General features: G+C 51.3%; 8 protein-coding genes and 1 non-coding gene across 9 annotated transcripts; 5 read left to right on the plus strand and 4 right to left on the minus strand.

Moving 5' to 3' along the window:
- Positions 1–242: 242 nt before the first annotated feature.
- BDW70DRAFT_166742 (putative TGF beta receptor associated protein 1) lies at positions 243–4,145 on the minus strand (the record flags this gene model as incomplete). Its single annotated transcript, XM_073742072.1, has 5 exons — positions 3,857–4,145; positions 3,391–3,802; positions 3,013–3,313; positions 1,182–2,942; positions 243–1,136 (listed from the first exon to the last, which is right to left on the minus strand). The coding sequence occupies exons 1-5, from the start codon at positions 4,011–4,013 to the stop codon at positions 243–245; spliced, it is 3,525 nt and encodes a 1,174-aa protein (XP_073597376.1). The 5' UTR covers positions 4,014–4,145.
- A 466-nt stretch (positions 4,146–4,611) lies between these two features.
- On the plus strand, positions 4,612–7,414 carry BDW70DRAFT_133314 (CCAAT displacement transcription factor COY1). The gene is made up of 4 exons (XM_073736305.1): positions 4,612–4,875; positions 4,936–5,103; positions 5,159–6,009; positions 6,057–7,414. Exons 1-4 carry the CDS (start codon positions 4,740–4,742, stop codon positions 7,164–7,166), a joined length of 2,265 nt encoding a protein of 754 aa, XP_073597377.1. The 5' UTR covers positions 4,612–4,739; the 3' UTR covers positions 7,167–7,414.
- A 705-nt stretch (positions 7,415–8,119) lies between these two features.
- On the minus strand, positions 8,120–8,211 carry BDW70DRAFT_t81. The gene has a single exon. It is a non-coding gene; the product is annotated as a tRNA-Pro (tRNA).
- An 895-nt stretch (positions 8,212–9,106) lies between these two features.
- BDW70DRAFT_158550 (S-adenosyl-L-methionine-dependent methyltransferase) lies at positions 9,107–9,708 on the plus strand (the record flags this gene model as incomplete). The annotated part of the gene is made up of 2 exons (XM_073740537.1): positions 9,107–9,122; positions 9,176–9,708. 2 exons carry the CDS (start codon positions 9,107–9,109, stop codon positions 9,706–9,708), a joined length of 549 nt encoding a protein of 182 aa, XP_073597378.1.
- Positions 9,709–9,825: 117 nt separating this feature from the next.
- On the minus strand, positions 9,826–11,349 carry BDW70DRAFT_149119 (Zn(II)2Cys6 transcription factor domain-containing protein; the record flags this gene model as incomplete). Its single annotated transcript, XM_073738960.1, has 7 exons — positions 9,826–9,892; positions 9,927–10,005; positions 10,036–10,249; positions 10,296–10,559; positions 10,689–10,992; positions 11,104–11,238; positions 11,291–11,349. The coding sequence occupies 7 exons, from the start codon at positions 11,347–11,349 to the stop codon at positions 9,826–9,828; spliced, it is 1,122 nt and encodes a 373-aa protein (XP_073597379.1).
- Positions 11,350–11,821: 472 nt separating this feature from the next.
- BDW70DRAFT_166746 (major facilitator superfamily domain-containing protein) lies at positions 11,822–13,975 on the plus strand (the record flags this gene model as incomplete). Its single annotated transcript, XM_073742073.1, has 6 exons — positions 11,822–11,907; positions 12,375–12,773; positions 12,820–12,974; positions 13,044–13,221; positions 13,302–13,398; positions 13,451–13,975. The coding sequence occupies 6 exons, from the start codon at positions 11,822–11,824 to the stop codon at positions 13,973–13,975; spliced, it is 1,440 nt and encodes a 479-aa protein (XP_073597380.1).
- A 615-nt stretch (positions 13,976–14,590) lies between these two features.
- Positions 14,591–15,146, minus strand: BDW70DRAFT_149121 (PLAC8 family protein; the record flags this gene model as incomplete). Its single annotated transcript, XM_073738961.1, has 3 exons — positions 14,591–14,860; positions 14,924–15,021; positions 15,092–15,146. 3 exons carry the CDS (start codon positions 15,144–15,146, stop codon positions 14,591–14,593), a joined length of 423 nt encoding a protein of 140 aa, XP_073597381.1.
- An 895-nt stretch (positions 15,147–16,041) lies between these two features.
- Positions 16,042–17,709, plus strand: BDW70DRAFT_133316 (acyl-CoA N-acyltransferase). Its single transcript, XM_073736306.1, has 2 exons — positions 16,042–17,468; positions 17,557–17,709. Exon 1 carries the CDS (start codon positions 16,190–16,192, stop codon positions 17,246–17,248), a length of 1,059 nt encoding a protein of 352 aa, XP_073597382.1. The 5' UTR covers positions 16,042–16,189; the 3' UTR covers positions 17,249–17,468; positions 17,557–17,709.
- Positions 17,710–17,999: 290 nt separating this feature from the next.
- Positions 18,000–21,288, plus strand: BDW70DRAFT_133317 (tRNA (cytosine-C5-)-methyltransferase). The gene is made up of 4 exons (XM_073736307.1): positions 18,000–18,085; positions 18,136–18,323; positions 18,393–20,504; positions 20,554–21,288. Exons 1-4 carry the CDS (start codon positions 18,062–18,064, stop codon positions 20,852–20,854), a joined length of 2,625 nt encoding a protein of 874 aa, XP_073597383.1. The 5' UTR covers positions 18,000–18,061; the 3' UTR covers positions 20,855–21,288.
- Positions 21,289–21,358: the final 70 nt, after the last annotated feature.

Here is a 21,358-nt window from a genome sequence, read left to right on the forward strand (position 1 = left end):
CACCAGAGATTCTATAAGATCGTTGTCTGATCTCTACAATACCTGCCAAATTGCATAGGTAGTGAATGTTACAACAGGAAAAGACCTTAAAGGCTGACAAGCAGGAGAACGAAAGCATAATCTGGGTTATCTGGATTAATTCAGTGTCGCATAGGACCCGCGCTGCTGAGCACGGCAAATGTGAGCAGGAGACGATGTGGCTAATATATTGTTAAATTGGGGCTCTGCGGCTGCCCTATTCTTCAGTTCCCAGCCTCAACCATCTCCCCGAAATCGCTATCCGTTTCCCGCCCGGCGTTGATTTGCCCCTGCCCTCCACGCAACTGCTTCAATCCCTCCTCGTCCTCGACCCAGCCTCCGATCTTCTCCACCCCTGAGATATACTCTGCGGCTACGCGCAGGTTCTGGCCTGCCGAGAGCGCCCGCTCAATTCTCACTTCCCGTGACTCCGATACTAGCACACGGAACACATGCGCCAGAAACCCGTTAAGGATTTCTACGCTCCAATCGTCTGGGATGATGCTGAGGACTTCGCGAACGTCGAACCATGCGGCGAATCGTCCCAGAAGGTCACTGGTGCGTTCGATCCGCTCAGACAGATCGCGTATCTGCAGAAACTCATCCAGTAGATACCGGAAGAGTTCGGATTGGCGGGACTTTTCAGCGAACTCCAAAGGGGCACCAGTGGAGCTGGTGCTCCGAGGGCCACCAAATAGACAGTACCGCGTGGCGGCATCATAATCGCCTAACCCGTGGGTGAGTAAACGAAGAGCCTCCCGGTGTCGACCTTGTAATCCGTCTAGAATAATGGATTCGGAAACTAGCTCGTTCTGAAAGGGCTCGATGCGAGCGAGAACGGCGGGGATTGAGTAGTTGAGGCTAGGTGTGGGGGCAGATGTGAATTGGGTGGTGTTGCCTCCTCCAAGCAACTGGAGAAGACGCATTCGTGACTGCCACCAGGGATTTGAGGGTAAGTTTTCTTTGATGAAGTTCATGTAAGTAGGTTTGGGTGGTTGGAGGGCACGGTAGGTAGAGTAGGATTCAGAAAGAGAAGCTCGGGCTTCAGGGGAGGTTTCGAGCACAGATATCACGGTGTCGAGATAGTACTGAAGAAGGTCGTCGGCATATTGCACATACTATAATCGTCAGTATCAAATTGTGAAAGAGTCGAGAATACATACATTCTTCGAGAAAACAAGGTGTTCCAAGTACTCCTGGACAGCGTTTGGTGCACGTTCTTTGAGAAGAGCCACAGCGTCAGATGGATCAAGTTTAACGCGACTTGAGTTGTCCGCAAACACTTGAATACCAAGCTGGGGATTCCGCTGGGCGAGCCACGAGCCGTACTCTTCAACAAGCTGCACATCTTTAATCTTGACCAAGTACCGCCGCATCTGTACCTCGACGCCGGCGGGGGTTATTTCACCACCGGCATCGGTCTCCCCTTCGATGATCCGCCGCCAGGTCTTCAGGACGTTCCCAGACATCTTGCGACTTTGGTACAGACGGCTCAAGGCATACAGTCGGTGGTAGCTCTCCAAAAGCGAGACTGCATGGTCAAAGTTGCCCTTCCAGTTATCGACAAGCTTGTTAAGCTCAGTACGAAGCCCCAAAGAAGCAATCTGTTCCTTCGTGGTGCTATCCCATTGCGCAAGAAGAAGACGGAGGAGAGCAGCATCCACACTGTCAAAAACGTACGTTTCGTCTGATATACTGCCATAACCACGCTTCTGCTGCCATGAGAGCAGGAATCGTTTCATCATGTCCAGAATCTTAGCATCGAAGAACCCTGTGATCGATATTCCCGCTTCGTCGGTTTTTCGCAAGTAAGCCTCCGCCGTTTTCGCCAGCCCTGCATGAACCCATATTCCTTGAGGGCTTTGCAGAGTCTCAGTACGTAAAAGAGGAATCAGTATCATGGCTATGCGTGGATCCAAGTCTCCAACGATGAGTGCTTTCTCTGTCGTGTCCATAACCTCATCATTCCTAGCTTTGGGATCCATGAAAAGAAGATCGCCCAAGAGAAGAAGGCTAGACTTCTGCTTTAGTAAGCTTAGGCCCAGAAACTCTGCTTCTGACCTGGGTTCAGTCTGTTGAACTGTCTCGATTACGTGCCAAACAGCCTTCCTATCAAGGGTGTGCCCGTCGTTGACTACTGCCTGGGCGTTTTGCAGAACATCGTTGAGCTGCATGGTCAATGGATTTCTCACAATGCGCCAGATCTGATTCCCTGTCCACAAGACAAGGCTACTCTGCGTCCTCCCAATGTTCTGCGCTATCTTCGCCTCTTCGGCGTTTCGTTCGGCTTCCCAATCTGCAGCCTTCTTAGATTCACTAGCCTCGGTCAGCTCTTGGGACTCAAACAGCTCTTTCTCTTTCTGTAGTTGCTCAATCGAAGCCTGAGTTCTTGGGTCCGCTGCAGGTGCGTATACTGCTAAGGCGGGAGTTTTTAAGCGAACCATCCGCAACAGCTTCGCCAGGTTTTGAATCTCCAACTGAGTGGTACTGAGTGTGTGGCTGATTCCGACATGTTTTGTCCGGTCAGCTTGTAGTGAAGGTATCTCTACCCAGCCCTTGTAATTCTCGGCTTCTGCTGGATCAACATCCCATGGCTGTACCTCCAGAAATTTTCTTGTTTCACCGTCTTCATCAGATTCTATGACAGCAATAACATAGTCATTTTTCGTGTTTTCCGGTGAAGGGATTATATTTGTTTCGTCCCCCTTGTCAATGACAATCGATTTGGGGTACTTGTGGAATGTGATGGTGCCACGGACAACATCACCATCTACGTTGACAAACATACCAACGCCTGGTTCTGATTCATCAGAGCCTCTGACTAACAGGAACTCGGACGGGGTCGGCGAGAGGATATGAGGTCTGAGCTGGGTTGAAGGCTGCTTTGGCAGAGGTGGTAGAGGTTTCTGTTCATCTGCAACAGCCTGTTGCGGTTGCGCCTCGCGCGAGGGCACTTCGGAAGATACCCTTGGCGACCCCATCGGAGAAGCATGCCTGCCACGCTCCTTTGATACTGATCTTCTGGGAGTCTCGGACTCCGATTGCTCCGGCGTCAGGGACCTTGATCGATCTTTCGACGCGGACCGTGGAGGTGCCGAAGGCTGCAACATCCCCGCCAGCGTATTCAAACTGGGGCTCCGTCCATGACTGGGACTCTCGGCCGGCGGTGAGCTCGCTTTTGATAGCGGTGATTTGGGGGCAGACGGAACTGGCATATCCTCTATTTGACCGGGGTTTTGCATCTCGTCGGCAAAGGATATCGGGAATAGAGGGATCTTCTGCTGGTGTTCCACATCTAGTAAGGAATAGTTCCGGCTGTCCGCGACACATGATATGATGCCCCTCCGCGACATCGCCAAGCAGTTTGGATACTCAATGTGCCTGACGAGGCGAGCCGCATCACCAATCTTCACCAACATGATACGGCTGTGAGTCGAGATCATCACAACGGGGTTTTCCGGCTCAGCGGGTCCGATATTTAGGTCCAAGCCTCCAATCCAACGACAATTTTTGACCTGAGTGTTGCCGCCGAAGGCCGGGCTGAGCTCCGGCAACATGTAAAAAGTAGCCGTTCCATTGCACAAAACGCACGCTTTGTTCACGGTGGGTAGGATAAGGATTTGTTGTATACCTGACTGGGTTGGAAGCGAGGAGGTCTGAGAGAAGTGAATGGGTAATCTCGAAGCGAGGATGAAGGACGGTTCGTTCGAGTCGGAAGGGTCGGGCGGGAGGCAGACGAAATGCAGGATCTCTGCAGCGGACGTTCCGATATACAAATTATCATCTAGAGTAGAATAAGCTGTCAATTTCCTTTGACCCTTTCAAGCACGGGACTCACTCCAATACTCCACGCAAGTAATATGTACGTCCTCCGCCGCATCATCGGCTGTCACGGGCACCTGGTCGAAGAGCGGCTTGAAGATATACGGGGCAGCTTTCGGAGGGTCAAGCTTGCGCCTCTTGCGCGAGTTGATACCCTCCTCTTCTGACGCCATGATGAGACCAGCTCTGGCGTCCAGTGAAATGAAGCTGGAGCTTCAATGATGCGAGCTATTGATGCTGCGTCGGAGTTATGGGCTATGACCAATGCTGGAGTGGATCTGCTGGTTTAAGCCTTGCTGAGTCAGGTGGAGCGTCAACATCGTACCTGATTAACTTATCTTGGAGCCTGGACACAGAAGATTAATGGCATCCACTCTCAAGGAGACCTCTTTAAGAGCTTATACGACGGTTGAATGGTCAACTGCTGCTTATATGTGTATTAGATTGAAGTGCTTGGCGAACAGCCGTCATACTTGGTGTCAACGTCTAGGTAGATCGTAGCAGTGGATCAATCAAACAATCATCTTCGCAGCCTCATTGCCACTAGCCACCCTCGAACAAATGACGGGCAATGCTATCTAGGACGTTTTGACACTGTTCCATGACGTGAAAACAGTAATCGAACCGTAACTACCTCGAACTTCACAGCCTTATGCTGTCCGGCGTTACAGCTTACGTGTCCGGAATTACTGTCGGGCCGTTTTAAGGGTGCCTGGTCTCCTCCGCATCACGATACGTAACTTCCAAACAGACTCTCCCTCGTCTCCAATTCGGTCACCATCTCGGGGTAGCATATTTGGCAGATATACTCCTTGATGGGGCACTCTACTCCAAAGTCTCTGGCATAATCAGCAACGCAGCGACGAGAGCCGGCGAAGGCCGAGACCAAAAAGAACAACATGGACTCTTTCGCCATTACGGAGGGCATTATTCCCCAGCCCGAGAAACAAGATGCGCACGCTCCCGAGTCCGGGCCCGGTGCAGCTCTTCCTGAGGGAGCCAACAAGTTTCAGCGCGCCATTGCAGCCTGGAGAGGTACCGTCCAACGATCACTATCTGAATATACTCCATATGCTAACTTGTGGCACTTTAAAGGTATCGACTTGTCCAATACCCTTGCGAAACTAGACAGCACCGCTTCCGATATAGTCGCCGAACAACGAGACGCACTGGTACAGAGGAAGGATCTTGCGCAAAAGACCAAGGATTTCCGGAAGCTCGACGATGCTTCCAAGTTGGCGGAATACAAGGGTCTTTTGAAAGGTTAATGCCCCACGCGTCGACCGTAGCGATTTCTCGCATTGACCTTGTTGGACAGCCTATCAAGGGTTCATCGACCTCTTAACGAACCAGGGGAAGTCCTCTTCGTCTGCGTTCCTCCAGTTATACTCGTCCTTGTCCGAGGCACCTGATCCGTATCCGCTTCTCGAAGCCTCAATCGACTCGCTCGTCGTCGCCGAAGAAACGGTTCCTAAATTGACTTCTGAGCGCGACCAGCTGCAGGGCTCAGTGGACCGCCTGACTTCACAGTTGGAGGACACGGAACGACGGCTTGAAGAAGAGCGAGCTGCAAGGAAGAAGTTGGAGGATAGCCAAGACGCAAAGATCAAAGAGATTGAAACGTCATGGTCGGCAGTTCTGACCGAGAAGACGAACAACTGGACAGCTAAGGAAAAGAGCTTGGAGGAGAAGGTGGAGAACCAGGAACGTTTGATTAAAGAGCTCAAGGCGAGCTATGAGGTCTCGCAGCGCCTAGGCCAAACCGATGAAAGCGGCAATCAGTCCCAGGGAGGCGCAACCGCTGCCGAACTGGAGTTGGTGTCTAGCGAACTGGAAAAGACCAGCCTGAGGTTGGCGGAGATGGAGGGGCGGAATGAGCAGTTGAGGCTTGAGCTGGCTCAAGCTGTTTCTCATTCCAAGGAGGAGCGGACAAAGTCTATCGACGACGATCCTGCATATCTCCGCCTCCAGTCTGAGAATTCTTCGCTGTTACGAAAGTTAGATGCTGCGCGGTTCGACCGAGAGTCTGAACGGCATACTTGGGAGGCCAAATGCTTGCAGTCGGAGAGGCAGTTCTCCAAGGTCAACGCTGAAAAGGAAGAGCTGAAGACAAGGCTGGAGAAGGTGGCGGATTACGAAGACATCCGTCGCGAGCTAGAGATGATCAAGGTATGCCCCATTTGTAGTCTTGGAAGTCGAAATCTAATCGTTGGCAGTCTATTGAATTCTCAGCTGGTGACGACGAAGAGGCTGGTGTTCTCAACGATGGTACCAATGGCACTGTAGACAAGGCTAAAGAGGGCGGTAAAAACGGCTCCCTGGAACAGCTACTGTTGGCGAGAAACAAGAAGCTCACCGACGAGCTTACTGTTCTGCGGGTATCGCACCGGGATCTACAAGGCCAGCTTGAGACTCTCCGCGAGGATCTTTCTACCACTAAAGAGGAATTGGAGAAATCGCAAAACCTCTCTACCACCCTAGAGAATGATCTTCTCCGCCTACAGCAGGAGGCGGCGAATGCCTTCCCATCCTCGGCGATGTCAGTGGCCGGCACATATGTTTCAAAATACCCCCATTCCTCACGAAGAGGCGTATCGCCAACATCATCAATCATCTCCGGCTTCGATCAATCAACCGCATCTAACAATACGATGGACGCCATCCGCGCTGGGGAAGCGGTCGGTGGAGGGTCCGGCCTTTTGCCTATGATACAAGCGCAGCGCGACCGGTTTAAGAAGAAGAACACTGAACTGGAAGAAGAACTATCCAAGCTCTATAGCACAGTCAAATCTCTCAGACAAGAAGTTGCTTCTCTACAAAAGGACAATCTCAACCTTTATGAGAAAACGAGGTATGTTTCAACATACAGCCGGGGCCAGGGGGCATCGTCTTCAGCATCTGCCTATGCGAACAGGCCCAGTGCTTCTTCTATCCATCCATCCGCCGATACTCCCTCAGGTTTGTCTATCGATCGCTATCAGTCCGCGTACGAAGCTCAAATATCCCCATTCGCTGCCTTCCGGGGGCGCGAATCCACTCGCGCGTACAAGCGGATGAGCCTGCCGGAACGGGTAGTATTCTCACTGACACGCATCATCCTTGCAAACCGTACTAGCCGGAACCTCTTTGCAGGGTACTGCTTCGCCCTACACATTCTTCTATTCATCATGTTGTATATGATGAGTACAATGGAGATTGAAAGGCATAGCGCAAGCCTCGGTGCTGCAGCGGGGGCAGCAATGAATGCAGCAGGCAAGGGTAATGCCTATAGCGGGCAGCTCGATGGCGACGACTGGCAACAGGAGGGGTTCAATCACGCTGGGTAGTCGTTTGTATTTTTAGCATTAGGGCGATGGAGTTCTGCCGTAGGCGCTAAGTTGGTGGGTTTGTAATATATGTCCCAGTCGATCCACTTTGACATTTGTTCACTCGTAACTCATCAGAGTGCTTTGGAAGTACAGATAGTACTCTAAACGTCTGTGCCCCCAGAATTCTCGAATGACTTGCCCGATTTCACCAGCCGCTAGGACAAGCCCACCATCGTGGCCAGTTTCTTGCTATCTGCTGAGGCGCTGCCATTTCATGCAATTAATGTACCAAGGTTTCAATTGTTTATAGAGCCTTCGATGGTTAAAGATATATTTTGACAGTTCTCATCGGAAGCCCACACCATCACACCTGTTGAACAGACAAGCCCTGCCTACAGTAATACAGCTTCGAGATACCACTAGCCTCCTTAGCCCAACGCCCAATATACACTCCGCTTGCTGCTCATTGCCGGATCAGAGTAGGGCCTGGCAATTTGAGGGCTCGGATTCTTAAAACCATTGCATGCTAGGTGGTCATGATGCATATGCTTAGCTACGATTCGTGGCAAAGCTGCACTTTTTCGGAATATTCTGACGCTTTCCGGTCTGGCAAAGCTTTTTCAATTATAGTGGAGTTACCAGGATATTCACTCCTGCCTCCGTCCTCTGTTGCGTGGTTGCGGGGCGTAGTCTCCTCTTTTAGGCTTGCTGGCAGTCGTTGGCGTGATTAAGAAAGGCGCGACGTGACTGAGGGGTTTTCTAAACAATGCAAGCTACTCCTCGCGACTTGATGAATGATGCTTTAAAAGCAGGCATGTTCTCAACGCTCTTCATCTCGCCCTTCCACGCTCCTTCCCTCATCTGGCGTCCTCCATAACGGTCGAGTACAACAGTTATAAGCAAAAAGCCAGTCTTGTCGTCCTCGTTTACTATTGCAAAAAAGCCTGACAGGGCCAAAAAGAAAAAATAACGGCTCTATCCGCGGATCGAACGCGGGACCTCTCGCATATAAGAGCTGTAGGGTGAACCCTAAGCGAGAATCATACCACTAGACCAACAGAGCACATTATTGGCTAAAAACAAATTATATAAAATTATTAACCAGAAAAACCTAATATTCAGTCTGACAGCACGAGCTACTTTGGCTTGGTTTTCCTCTTCACGCTACATTCGCCTCAGCCGAACATTACATGTGCAGGTGCTGATTTTCTTGTATTTATTTCACTGAGATAAATACTCACCTAATGCTGGCTCTACTACAACGCTCCTTGAGGTTCTTGGGCCTAAATAACGGTCCAATATGCCGGCGCCTATGGTTGACTTGTCAAACGATGTTTCCGCTGCGAGGCTGCTTTACCTCGTGAATTAGCCTCCACATGTGGCATCTAGCAGCTAACCCCTCGGCGAATGGTCATAGCCCTCTCTTGAAAGCCTTGTCGTAGTGCTAGAATTAGACTAGACTGGACTTTTAGTGTATCATTTAATCTATGTTCGTTCGATAGTGGCCCAATCTAGCTCCTTGGTATTCATCAATGAGCATGCTGGCAGGTGCACGTACCTCAATGCTGAGCTGGCTGTGTATTAGTGTCTCACTAGGACTACATCAAGTAAATGGACATCGTCTGGTGCGCTATTACTCACATTTTCTCCTACCCACGTACATAGATATGGCCATCTTCTCGCCACCAAATAGTACAAGCGGTAGGTAAGATGAGCGGGGCAGGGTGGTATTGCAGGTGCCGTGTCAAGTAAAACTAAGCCCTGCCTGCTCCTAGATGCTAAGTATATAGACAGGTAGTCTAGTCCACCCGCATCAATCTCGACAATCCCGCCTGTTGTGGGAAAGGGACGGATCTCCGTACCCAGACCAGACAAGTTAAGGATAGTAGTATCCTGTCTCGTCAGAGTTCCCTTCTCTTCAGTCATTTTTCTCATTTACATGACTGCGACCGAGCAAGATGGCGCCGACTATTGGTTCGATGTTTATCCAGTTAGAGAGACGCTGACCAGTCCTGACCCGGATTGAGTATTGCTTGTTGATATCGGCGGCGGCGTTGGCCATACTCTCGCAGCCCTCAAGAGGCGGTTTCCCGACCTGACAGGGAGACTAATCCTTGAAGATCTTCCCCAGGTGATTGAAGACATGAAAGAGTCACTTTCGGACAACATTAGCGCGATAAAGTATGATATGTTCGAGCCGCAGCCGATCCGTGGTGCCAAGATGTACTATATGCGGCGTGTATTGCACGACTGGCCAGACAAGCAAGCATTGATGGCTCTTTCTCACATTCGCGAGGTTATGGCAGAAGACTCGGTGCTCATTATTCACGATTATACGTTTCCTGACGGTCACGACAGTCCCGATGTATTACCATTCGCGGCCATTGTTGACTTTCAATTGATGGAGGTTATGTCTTCCCACGAGCGAACACAGCAACAATGGGTGGCTCTTCTGGAGAAGGCGGGATTCAGGGAGGTGAAGATATATAAGGGCAAGTCAAATGCTCACCCCTCTGCCCTATTTGAGGCTACTTTGGGAAACATGGACGACCGAGTGTGAGCGAATTGCTAGACTCGAGATTGCCAGTCCATGCAGCCGTATAGCTACGAACCAAGTATAAGCAGGCAGCCCTTAAGAACTTGCTGATCTATGAAGTGTGTTCCTGTATCCGGTTGATCACTGAATTATCCTGGCTGCACGGACTGTTGACCAGTTCGCAACAGGCTGCGTGAAACTCGTAGTGCTTTCTAAGAAACCTGCTCAATTCTTCACAGGACTGCCCAGTGAGAGCTAGAGACGAGAGGATCTGATTGTCTGCCTGTAAATCCGCCTTCAGACTTCTCGGGGCCAACAGGGCTCACACGTTGGAATTACAAAATGCTTTACAATGTGGCCACGAGAGCAATTCTCGGATGGCTCGTAAGCGGACTGAATAATCTGGACATTTAGACGAAATCATCCACAGGGTCGGGATGACACCATTATCCAGAGTTATTGTCGGACGCTCGGAAAATCTAGCCATGACCGAATCATAAAAGTCCAAGATAGCCACGTATTCAGATGTCAAATCTGCAGACACCAGTCCGCCAAACAAGCACGTCTTGTTAGCGACGATTTGCGCGAGGCATTGGAGTAGAGAGCTCCACCCTGCGTCGCTCATTGTAGGTAAGCTGGTGATAAAAAGGGCTGTAAAACGATTGGATCTGCGTTTTGACTACATAAGCATATGAAAGAATCCGTCGTTGCCTGTGGTGCAGATTATCGTAATCAGCTTCGATTTTAGCGGTTGAAAGCGACCAGCACTTAGCAAGGAAAGGAACTTCCATATGCAACAGTTGGTGCACAGTTTGGCACACGTCATGCGGACTGTGTATCTGCAATCCTTGACCAGGTATATCTGTATCTTGCGACTCGTTTCTGAACAATAAGGATCGTCCATGCGCAAATTAGAGAACTCGACATCTAGTCGCCGTAACGTCTCAACCAAGTATGATCTAGGGGTGGTCCGCGATGCTGCTCCCGAGATCCTCTCCCAGGACCCAAAGACCGCCTCGCAGATGTTGCAAGGCACAATCATACTGTCCTAGTAGAGACTCGGAGATGACGAAGACTAGGCAGCGTAGTAGCACGACTTCCCGCAGTTGGAGGTCGTGCGAGGCCCGGCGTCGGTTCGGGATCGAGAAAGAACGCGAGGCCCACTCGAGCGCGAACCGATGACGGGGGACGCTGAGATTCTCCCCGGACAAGCGCATCTGGTTCTGGCACGAATCTTCTTGGTTAGCGCCTAGTATACTGGCAGCGTGGTACACCGCACGGTCGAGATGGCCCATCTGCAGAGCCAGTCTCCGTCAGAGTGGCGAGTCATAGGAAGTCAACAGGCTCGGAATCGAGCAATGCACAAAATATCAGAAAGAACGCATCTCGTGTGCAGTTGTCGCCCATCCCAGCCGTGACGTGATCACGGCGTGTTTCGCAGCTCCTGACCTGGTTATCGGCAGACGAGACTGGTCATAGCCATCACATTTGCGGCCAGTGGAGATGCAGTTGTTATATACACCGAGAGATTCATCGCATTTCTTATGGCGGGCGCTATGGCAGTCAATTAGCCAGGGCAACTTTCAGAGCTCAATATGATCGGTACCGGCAAGTTCGACAGCCAGTTAACGACCGGGAAGTGAATTTTCTGCGGCGTGTCGACATTGTCGCATTAAGATGTGTCCGTCGGAAACACTGTGCAAATGAAAGGGGTAAACGAGCTCGACCTGATTGTTTCTAGCTGTCGACATAGCCGCCGCTAGTTGACCCTGAACTCGGACGATTTTAGGTAGAGTAGTCGCCGGCAAATTTGACCTCGATAGTCCGGGAGACGGCGCGAGATGCTTGAAGAACCGTCGCCAACATGAAAGAGTTCCCAACTTAAGCGACTTGGCCACGTGCAGTGCCCACCCCCAAGCTACTCGAAGAGGAAGGCCCCGCCCACATTGGACCCGCTCCTGCCTTATCGGTAGGTAGTACTGTGTACTTCTTGTTGGCAGGTTGCTTTACAATACTCCAAGTACTACGCAGCCTATTCTGTACCTTGTAGTACCCATCTTTCTCACTAGCCCTAACCGAGGTTATAATAGCATAGTCCTAATTCGTCCTCTCCATTACCATATAGGAGTGTACATAGATGGTCTTGACACGAACCTTCTACGACACCCAGGGTGCAACTGTCTATACTCGCTATGCTGCGCTGTCGAGCCATAAAGAACATGAGTAGCCAGACCCACTCCTCATAATGAGATCCTCTCGCCCTTGATATCGGACTACCGAGTAATAGGGTGTCTATACTCCGTACTTAAGCGAGGATCTGCACTCAGAGTCGGCGAACATTTGCAACTTTCAAGGCTTGGATCGAATAACTGCGCAGTCGAGCTCATATCATGTAATTAGAGTGGGACGAACTCACTGAGCTAGAAAACAGCACTTTGATCAATTGATTAGCAGGTTCTGGCTCTGGATTGCTGCGCTTCTGCGGTTCAGTACTGCAGCCCCTTGTTCTGCCGACTGGAAAAAGCAAATATAAAAAAAAAAGCAAGCGCAGTCGCTGCATAATCTAACTTCCACGGCTACCATCGTGCCCTAGCCATGGCTACATTCTTCCTTGACTCTTTGACAATGACGGAACAAAAGAACGAAGCAGCTGTCTCGCGCTGCGAGCCAGCGATTGAAGAGGACGGAAGGCATGAGGCGCAAGAAACCCGCATCATCCTTCGCAAATTCGACCTTCGCCTCCTAGTTCTTTTTACCGTCATCAACCTCTTCAGCTTCATTGACCGCGTCAATATTGGAAATGCCCGCCTGCTTGGTCTCCAGGAGAACCTGGATCTCTCTGGTCTGCGCTTCAACATCGCACTGACGTGCCTTCTTGTATCATACTGCGTCGTTGAACTACCGTCTAACATCCTCTGCAAGCTTATCGGCGGGCATATCTACGTGCCCGGATTGGTATTCTGCTTTGGGACCGTTACTATGCTTACTTCGCTTGTCACGGATAGAGGGGGTTTGTATGCTTGCAGATTTGTACTGGGGGTGTTTGAGGGGGGAATCTCACCGGGGTTGGTGTTTCTCCTGTCGTTGTTGTGAGTTTCTCCCATATAAATCTTTTGAGTTATCTGACTTGGCCAGCTACCGTCGCCACGAGCTCGGGTTCAGAACGAGCATCTATATCTCTGCGTCTTCAGCGAGCGGCGCGTTTGGTGGATTGCTTGCCATCGGTCTATCCAAGATTCCCCAATGGGGTCTCATCAATTCATGGAAGAATATCTTCTTCTTCGAGGCTAGTAATATGCATCCTCAGCTTGAGCCCAGATCTGACATGCCAAAATAGGGACTGGTTTCGGTCCTCCTAGCGATAATCGCCTTCCTCGCCATCCCGAGTGGCCCTGGGACTGCCAGATTCTTGACGGAGTCGCAGAGGGAGCTTGCTGCAGACAGGATCCAAGTTGACGCAGCCGGAACAAGCGAGCATTCACGCACTAGACTCCGCCATATCAAACAGGGTTTGACGCAACTGCCCATCGTGGCTTTGTGCGCTAGGGTTCTTCTTCGGGAAGTAAGTTGCTATCCGGCTTTCATCCAGCCAGACTCTTATATTGTGCACGGTTCAGCACATGCGCCCAATCCTTCTCCCTCTTCTCTCCATCCATCATTCAAGCAATGGGCTACACCGACGAACTCGCCCAGCTCCTTTCCGTTGGGCCCTATGTAAGAACCCAAGCCCCAAATCGGAGTATAACAAGTTAAATCTAGTAAACAGGTCGCAGCCTGCCTGTTCTCCATCCTGACCGGCTACATATCCGACAAATACCGCACCCGCGGGTACCTAATCCTCCTAACGGCACCCCTCGGCATAACAGGTATGGCCATGCTTCTCTCCCTCCCAGCATCTATGCCCTCCACAAAATACGGTGCCCTCTACCTTGCCGCACCGGGAATTTACTCCTTCCTCCCGCTCTATATAACATGGGCCGTCAACAATGCCGCCACACCCACCGTGAAAGCCGTAGCATCGGGACTGGTCTTTACAGTTGGTTCATTGGGAGGGATCCTTGCGCCGTGGGTGTATCTGTCTCAAGACGCGCCAGAGTATAGACAGGGCCATGCGATTATGTTTGCGTTTTTGATTGCCTCGTGGGCGGTTGCGGGAAGCTTGATTACTTGGATTAAGTGGGAGAACAGGATGAGAGAAAGTGGGAAGAGAGATTGGATTCTCGAAGGATTGGGGGAGGTGCAGAGGGGGGAGCTGAGTAGTCGGCACCCGGGGTTTCGGTATGTTATTTGAGCATCGACTGGAGCTTGGTAGAAATCCCAGGTATATGACAAAGTTATCTTTGCCACACCTAAATTGGAATCAGAATCCTTGGTAGGGCTACCGGATGTCTACCGATACTCATGGTAAGCCCCAATGCCGTTCGGGCTGCACAACGCAATTAGGGCTAGTCCTTGGAATCCAGAAAGCAAAATGGAGTAAGACTCAAGTCAATCAAAAGAGATATGCGACTGGTTGATATCCTTCCGTTGAGGCCCGCTTGCAGCGACTTGCTTACTCCGTACTATAACTTCCTCTCTTCAAGCCCTAACCCGCCGGCTCGAGTTAGGGCTTACTCAAGTTCACTACCGACCGATCAGCCTAAGTTTTGAGATTCGCTTGCTTTCAAACAACAGACAGGCACTCTTCGCGCAATGGATTTATCGTTGGATAAGGAAATGCTTAAAGTCTTATGACCGTCTATCACGCGGTCAGGGTCAAGTAGGTATACTAGAGAAGAGCATACACCACCACCAACAAGACAAGCACCAAACTCGCAAAAAAAACGAATTAACAATTAATATATATCATAATCGAGTAGCAAGTCAACGCAATCTTCCGCGGGTATATGGAACTATTTAGATTATTTCAATGCGTAAACACACCCCCCCCCCCCTCAGGCGGGCGTGACGCCATGGACGTCGGCGCCTGGTACCCAGCCGCAGATTGAAACCGGCTAGCCTGAGCATCGAGTTCCTTCTCTTGCTGAACAAGTACGCAGCACGGGCAGCAGCAGGAGAGGATGCAGTCCTCGCCGACAGAGCCTTTGATGCCGAATTTCTCGCGCATGTCGCGCCGCTTCATCATCGAAAGGACCCAAGCCAGACCGCAGCAGTTGGCAAGGACGAAGAGGCAGCACTATTAGATACGGACGACGGTGATTAGAATCTCTTGGTGTGTTAAGAGGTGGAGGTGACACACATCGCCGTTAACATTGCTCCCATTTTTCAGAGCTGGATCTTGAAGGCGCTCGGATTGTTTGCCGTAGACCATGCAGGGGCAGCACCAGCTCATGAAGCCTAGTTGAGACGGTCGGTACGGTTAGGTTGAGAATCGACCTGGCCATGGGATTGGGAAGGAGTATCGTACAGGTCTCGATGGGGCTGAAGCAGCCCCAGACGGAATTGGTCCACTCGTTCGACATGGTGGTAGGTATATATCCTTAAGTATGTGTTTCTATCAATCCTCTTTGAAGATAGTGAAAGTAGGAAGTAATCAGGGGCCAAACTCGAAACTCAGACAGAAGGAGCTGCCTGCACTTAAATCAGACAGCAAACAAACTAAACTTTCAGCCGCTGCAGAGCCTGATGATGATCGTCGCTAAGCCCTCAGGATCGTATTCCATGATTGGATTAACCTCGTCAGAGCCACCAAAGCCAGCAAAGCCAAGTCTGGATCTGTGAGGTCAATACGAGCCTCCCGCTGTCAGTTCGCCGTCTTCGTTTAGAGGCGGCTGAAGAAATATGAAAAAGCAGAGAAGATCGATGCCACTCTTACTCGAAAGGGATGGCATGCTCGTATTTGTAGTAAACAGCCAGTTATGACCACCCACGTCTGGATACCTTTGTGCAAATCCAATATGATGAGCGTAGAGTATAACCCGATTGAGAACGCCCAGCCCAGCCGCGTTCTCAGTCTTACAGATCTCCCACCAGCATCACGACTTGGTCAACACCATCCCTCAACAATTTCTTCACCAAAATCGCGTGGGAGCTATTCACTTAAATCAATCTCGGTCCTTGATGAAGCAGAAGGCGCACCCCCGGGGCCCTCTCCAAATCGCGTGCAACTCCTCGCTTGACGTCACCTTGACCACACAGCTGTCTAGTCATCACTCGACCACGACTTCGCGCTCATCACAAAGCAAAAGAATGTATTCTAACAGGCTACAGAACCAAAATGAGGTATAACTGTGTTTATCTACCCAATGGGATCCAAGTGAAGGTATCCGAAGTGTTTGGAGGCTTCAAGTTCACCACAAAGGATCACGCCCAGTACAACTCATTCCCGCCAGAATGGACCGTTTGCCTTTCAACAAAAGTTGCTCGTCCTCCAAACAGCAGGGAACCCGAAACGCGCGCGTTTACCACCCCTACCTTGGAGAATGATAGGTTGTATCTGTCCTCCTTGTCCCTGCCTTCCAGTGACGACCTGAAGCCTGGTAGCGCGTCGACGAGAATTGCAGCGATGGTGTTATGGGTCACATTCTTCTGGTATTTCCAGGAGCCAGAGCCTACACCAGATCCCTCCGAGCCACCCCATCCTTCGACTGGACCCAATCCGACCAAATCATGGCATCTGATCATCGAACCGCGCGGTATCCTGAGCCGGAAAGATCAAATAGTCAAGGTAGAGCGGTTGGGCATCCTTGCAAGTAAGGACTCTTCTGTTGGCTTGAAGAAGGATACAATAGAGCTGCCCCAGATGTTCATTAGCCAGAAAGCCTTCTGGGAGCTTGACCCTAGGGTCCATCTCTTCAGCATCAGCTCGGTGATGCCGACACCCGGACAGTCATACCCAACCCCATCTGGTTCACTTGATGCGCTCGGCATAGGGTTCCCCTTTGGCGCCGGCCCTAATACGTCGGGTTGTTTCATGCCTCCATACTATCCGCCGCAAGCCTTGCAATATACGTATACTGGGGACATTCTTCACCCACTACGCCAAAAAGCATACAAGCAAGGGGAGGTGTTTTATGTTAGGTACATCCAGAGTGGCCGGGAGTATCTGACGCTTCGGGTACCTGTCTTGTCCACTAGGGATGCGGCCCCGATAAACGAACCACCAGGTGAATCGAGTAGCCCCGAATCGGGACCAGACCTTGGTCAGGTCTCTGAGCAAGCGAATGACTTGAAGCTGGTGCTTGACTGGCTGAGGAAAAGACCACAGGGTACGGCTCTCCCGTGTACGGCATCAATAGACGAGCATGCGAGTTTCCTCGAAGACCGTATGTGCAGCCAGAACTCTTTTCCTGTTATGGTCTGCTGGGACTCGGTCCCAACAGGATACTGTGAGCTGTTTTGGGTCTTAGAGGACCCTGTTGGTCGTGCAATAGGTGATGCTGGCGGGTTCGACCGTGGCATACGATGCTTGATGGGGGATGAGGACTTTCTCAAGCCGGAACAGCTGAAGAGAAACATGAGCTCCTTGGTCCATCACTCTTGGTTGCATGACCAGAGGACAGATACTGTGTTTCTCGAATGTACCAATAATCCTGAGTATGCCTTGTCCAAGACCGTTCTATAACCGGATATTAATGTATTGCAGTATAACCTCCATACTGGAGACTATCGGTCTCAGCAGAGTCGAGAATGTCAAGCCCCCGAGCGAAAACAACATAATCATGTGCATTCGTAGGGGAGACTGGTTGGCGCCGGTTCTTTAGTTTTGCGGTGCACTACAAAACAGGACCGGCTGCGATACTCTGACTTTTGTTCGCTCCTTGAGTACAGGACGATGAACCAGCCTATTGTAGGAGTCAGCGGATCATGTTAGCTGGGCCCGGCTCCATATTGGACATGAACATGACATAGGGCAGTAATGGTTAAAAGTACCAGGCTGTGACGGATTACAGATTGGAATCTTTTAAGCGAGTTTGACAACTAGAGACACTTCCATGACTCGGAGTTACCGGCGTGTATAACGTTGTCCGAATTAAGCAGGCAATCATCTAGGTAATTTACTAAGAAGATATAGGTGTAGTGCACTCGGAACGATTTCATCAGGATAGAGTGTAGAAACAGCTTCATGAATGTCAACAAATCGAGAGTGAAAAAGGTTTCTAGGCTCCTGCCTCAGAGGGCAGGTGCTTTCTGCCTGAGGTCTCAGCCTAGATTAATGGCCTCGGAAGGCCGCGAAAATCCTAAGAGAGCTTAGTGCCAGTGCACGTGAGAACCGCGCTGGAATTTTATGCAGACCCAACTCCGCCGCCATTCCCGCTTGTTAAAACCAAAGAGAGCTAGCTCCGGAATAACTATGTTGCTGGTGGGATCTTTCCGGAGCTCGAAAATTCCCCGACTACTACGGCAGCGACCAGCACAGTCAATTTCCATTCTAGCCATGGGTAAACGTGATAAGAAGAAGGTTAGTCATTATGCGCGCACTTATCTCTTCACAGTTTAACTCTGCTATAGTTTGGTAAAGGTGGTGGTGGCGGTGGACGCTCTGAGCGTCAAAACTGGCAGGACATCCCAAAGACGAACGAACGATTCGAGAACTACTACAATGCGCAAGGCTTCATTCCTGAGGAGGAGCGCGAAATATTCTGGGAGACGCTGCGGAGGGAGCTTCCCAACAGCTTCCGCTTCACAGGATCAAAAGGGTATGCTCGTTTCATTTTTCATTTTTTCTTTTGGAGAGACGTCGGGGACGGCGCTGATACTTTATGAAGCCATGCGCTTTTCGTGCAGGAACGACTTAAGAACCACTATATCCCCGAAATCACTGCCGTGCAGTATGAGGGAAATAATGTCGAGCCCCCGCGTCCGGTGGAGTGGTACCCCGACCGTCTCGCATGGTCGATGACCACCCCCAAGCAGGTGATCCGTCGCTTCGCGCCTTTCGCTTCATTCCAGAAGTTCCTCGTTGCCGAGACGGATGTGGGAAATATCAGCCGACAAGAGGTCGTCAGCATGATTCCTCCGCTCCTGATGGATCTGCGACCTGGAATGACGGTTCTGGACATGTGCGCTGCCCCCGGAAGCAAGTCCGCGCAATTGATGGAGATGATTCACGCCGGTGAAGAGGAGGCAATGCTTGAGGTTGCCAAGAAGGCGAAGGAAGGAACTATCGGTCCTGAGCCGGCTGGGCCAGAAGGCCTGAATGACGACGGGCGGACAACGGGTCTGCTCATCGCCAATGACAGCGACCACAAGCGCGCGCACATGCTGATCCATCAGATGAAGCGTCTCAGCTCTCCGAACCTTATCGTCACGAATCACGATGCCACAATGTACCCCTCCATCAGACTGCCGTCTAGGCCGAGTGAGGATGGCAAGCCGACCCCGAACAGGTATCTCAAGTTCGACCGCATCCTTGCGGACGTGCCGTGCACTGGTGACGGAACGGCGAGAAAGAACTATGGTGTCTGGAGAGACTGGACACCTCAGAATGGTAACGGGCTGCACATGACACAGGTCCGGATCCTTGTCCGCGCTTTGCAGATGCTGAAAGTTGGCGGTCGTGTGGTGTACTCAACATGTAGTATGAACCCGATTGAAAATGAAGCTGTTGTCGCTAGTGCCATTGAGCGTTGTGGTGGTCTGGAAAAAGTCAAGATCATCGATTGCAGCAATGAATTGCCTGGATTGAAGCGAGTGAACGGGTTACGGTCATGGAAAGTGGCTGATCGAGAAAACCGTTTCTGGAGCAGCTGGCAGGAGGTAGAGGAGCACAGGGCCCAGTCGGGCATTGCTGGCCTCGGCCGGCTCTCCGAGGGCATGTTCCCCCCTACCACTGAGATGCCACTTGAAAGGTGCATGCGCATATACCCTCATCTGCAGGACACTGGCGGTTTCTTCATCACGGTTCTAGAGAAGCAGTCTGAGATCCGTGCTAAGCCTGAGAATCCATCAAAGGCGATCCCCAAGGGCACTGTGGCTGCTCTTGCCGAGGAGCTTGATTCGAAGCAGAAGAACGGAACTGGCGAGCCCCTGGAGAAAATTGAGGCGTTAGATGACCTAGTGCCTCATGATGAACAGGCCGACTTGGAGAAGGACAAGAATGCTTCTGTGGCCGAGACAACTCACCAACCTCCTTATTTTGTTACTAGTCAGCTCCCTTCAGCGAAGAGAGAAGCGGATAGCGTGGATGGTGAATTTCCCTTCAAGCGCACTAAGCTCGATAGCGGAGCCGAAGTCGTGATTGGAGACCGTCCTATCCATCAACCTCCAGCTGCCGAGGAGCCTGATGTCGCCACGTCCGATGTCACTTCTACTCCTGTTCCTACAGACACACCCCAGGCGTCTGCCCCCGAGACTCAGCCCAAGCCCGTCAAGCGGAAGCCCGGCCAGCCCATTGAGGAGCCTTTCAGGTACTTGGACCCTAACCACGAAGAGCTCAAGCCGATCTTCGACTTCTTCGAGATCTCAGATCGCTTCCCCCGCGATCGGTTCATGGTCCGTAATGCGGAGGCGACCATGTCACGAACTGTCTACTACACCAGCGCTCTCGCACGCGATATCCTAGTCGCCAACCAGGGCCATGGTCTTAAGTTTGTCCACTGCGGTGTCAAGATGTTCGTCAAGCAAGATGCACAGCGTCTTGACGTTTGCCGATGGCGCATTCAGACCGATGGTCTACGGCTGGTCGAGCCGTGGCTGGGCCCTGCTCGTGCCGTCACCCTGACCCAGAAGGAGACTTTCCGAAAGCTCCTGGTGGAGATGTTCCCCAAGGTCGACGACGGCGGCTGGCAGAATCTTGGCGAGATCGGCGAGCGCGTAAGAGACATCCCGATGGGCTGCAGTATTATCTACATTACTCCCGAAGGAGACGACAAATTCAGGTACGTGAATTACCGCCCTGGATATCAACTACTTTACTAACTCGCACAGCGAACGAATGGTCCTTCCCCTCTGGCGATCTCTGCACTCGGTCAACCTTATGCTTCCCAAGGAAGACCGCCGGGCCCTGCTTCTTCGCATCTTCAACGACACAACCCCGGTGCTGAACACAACACAGAAGCGCACCCAGACCGCAGCACAGCCCTCGGCAGCGGACGCCCTCGCTACGGAGGAAGAGGCTCTCAAAGAGGAGAACCTGATTCTCGGCCAAGACGAGCAGGAGCAGATGGATACGCGGGAAACGTACACGAAGGCGAACGAGGAAGAGGATCGGGCCAACACGACCGTATAGTAGATTTATTTAGACAAAAGCTACGATTGCAATTACCTGGTACTTTTGGACTGCCCGGCTGTTTCTCAGTGAAAGAATGGAGCCACCAACACAACACCATTGTCGGTCGTTCCTGCCAGTGTAGCGAATGCAAACGTCGATGGATCGCGCCTTTCCCTTTTGTTGCTCTGTACTGCACCTTCCTGGAGTCGCCCTCGAAGTCACTACGAAGTCACTACGAAGTCGCTACGAAGTCACTCAGGACAGGCCAAGGTCGCTTTTTTCCTCGTCTCGAGCGTCGATCTAACCCTAGAGGGATCGGAGATGAGCTCCGACTACTAGAGAATGGGCCGTATGATGCTCGCATTCGGTTAATTAGTACCTATAATAACAGCTGGGTTGCGGTACAAAACGTCCAGCGGATAATTAGAACCGTGAGCTTTTGCCTAATGTACCTACCGAAATGAACACAACTGCTTGACACTGTGTAGTCTCTGTCCAGACTCGAAACTGAGTGCTTCTAAT

Source organism: Aspergillus foveolatus (genome assembly GCF_047715535.1).
Source record: "Aspergillus foveolatus strain CBS 279.81 unplaced genomic scaffold BDW70scaffold_15, whole genome shotgun sequence".
Taxonomy (NCBI): Eukaryota; Fungi; Ascomycota; class Eurotiomycetes; order Eurotiales; family Aspergillaceae; genus Aspergillus; species Aspergillus foveolatus.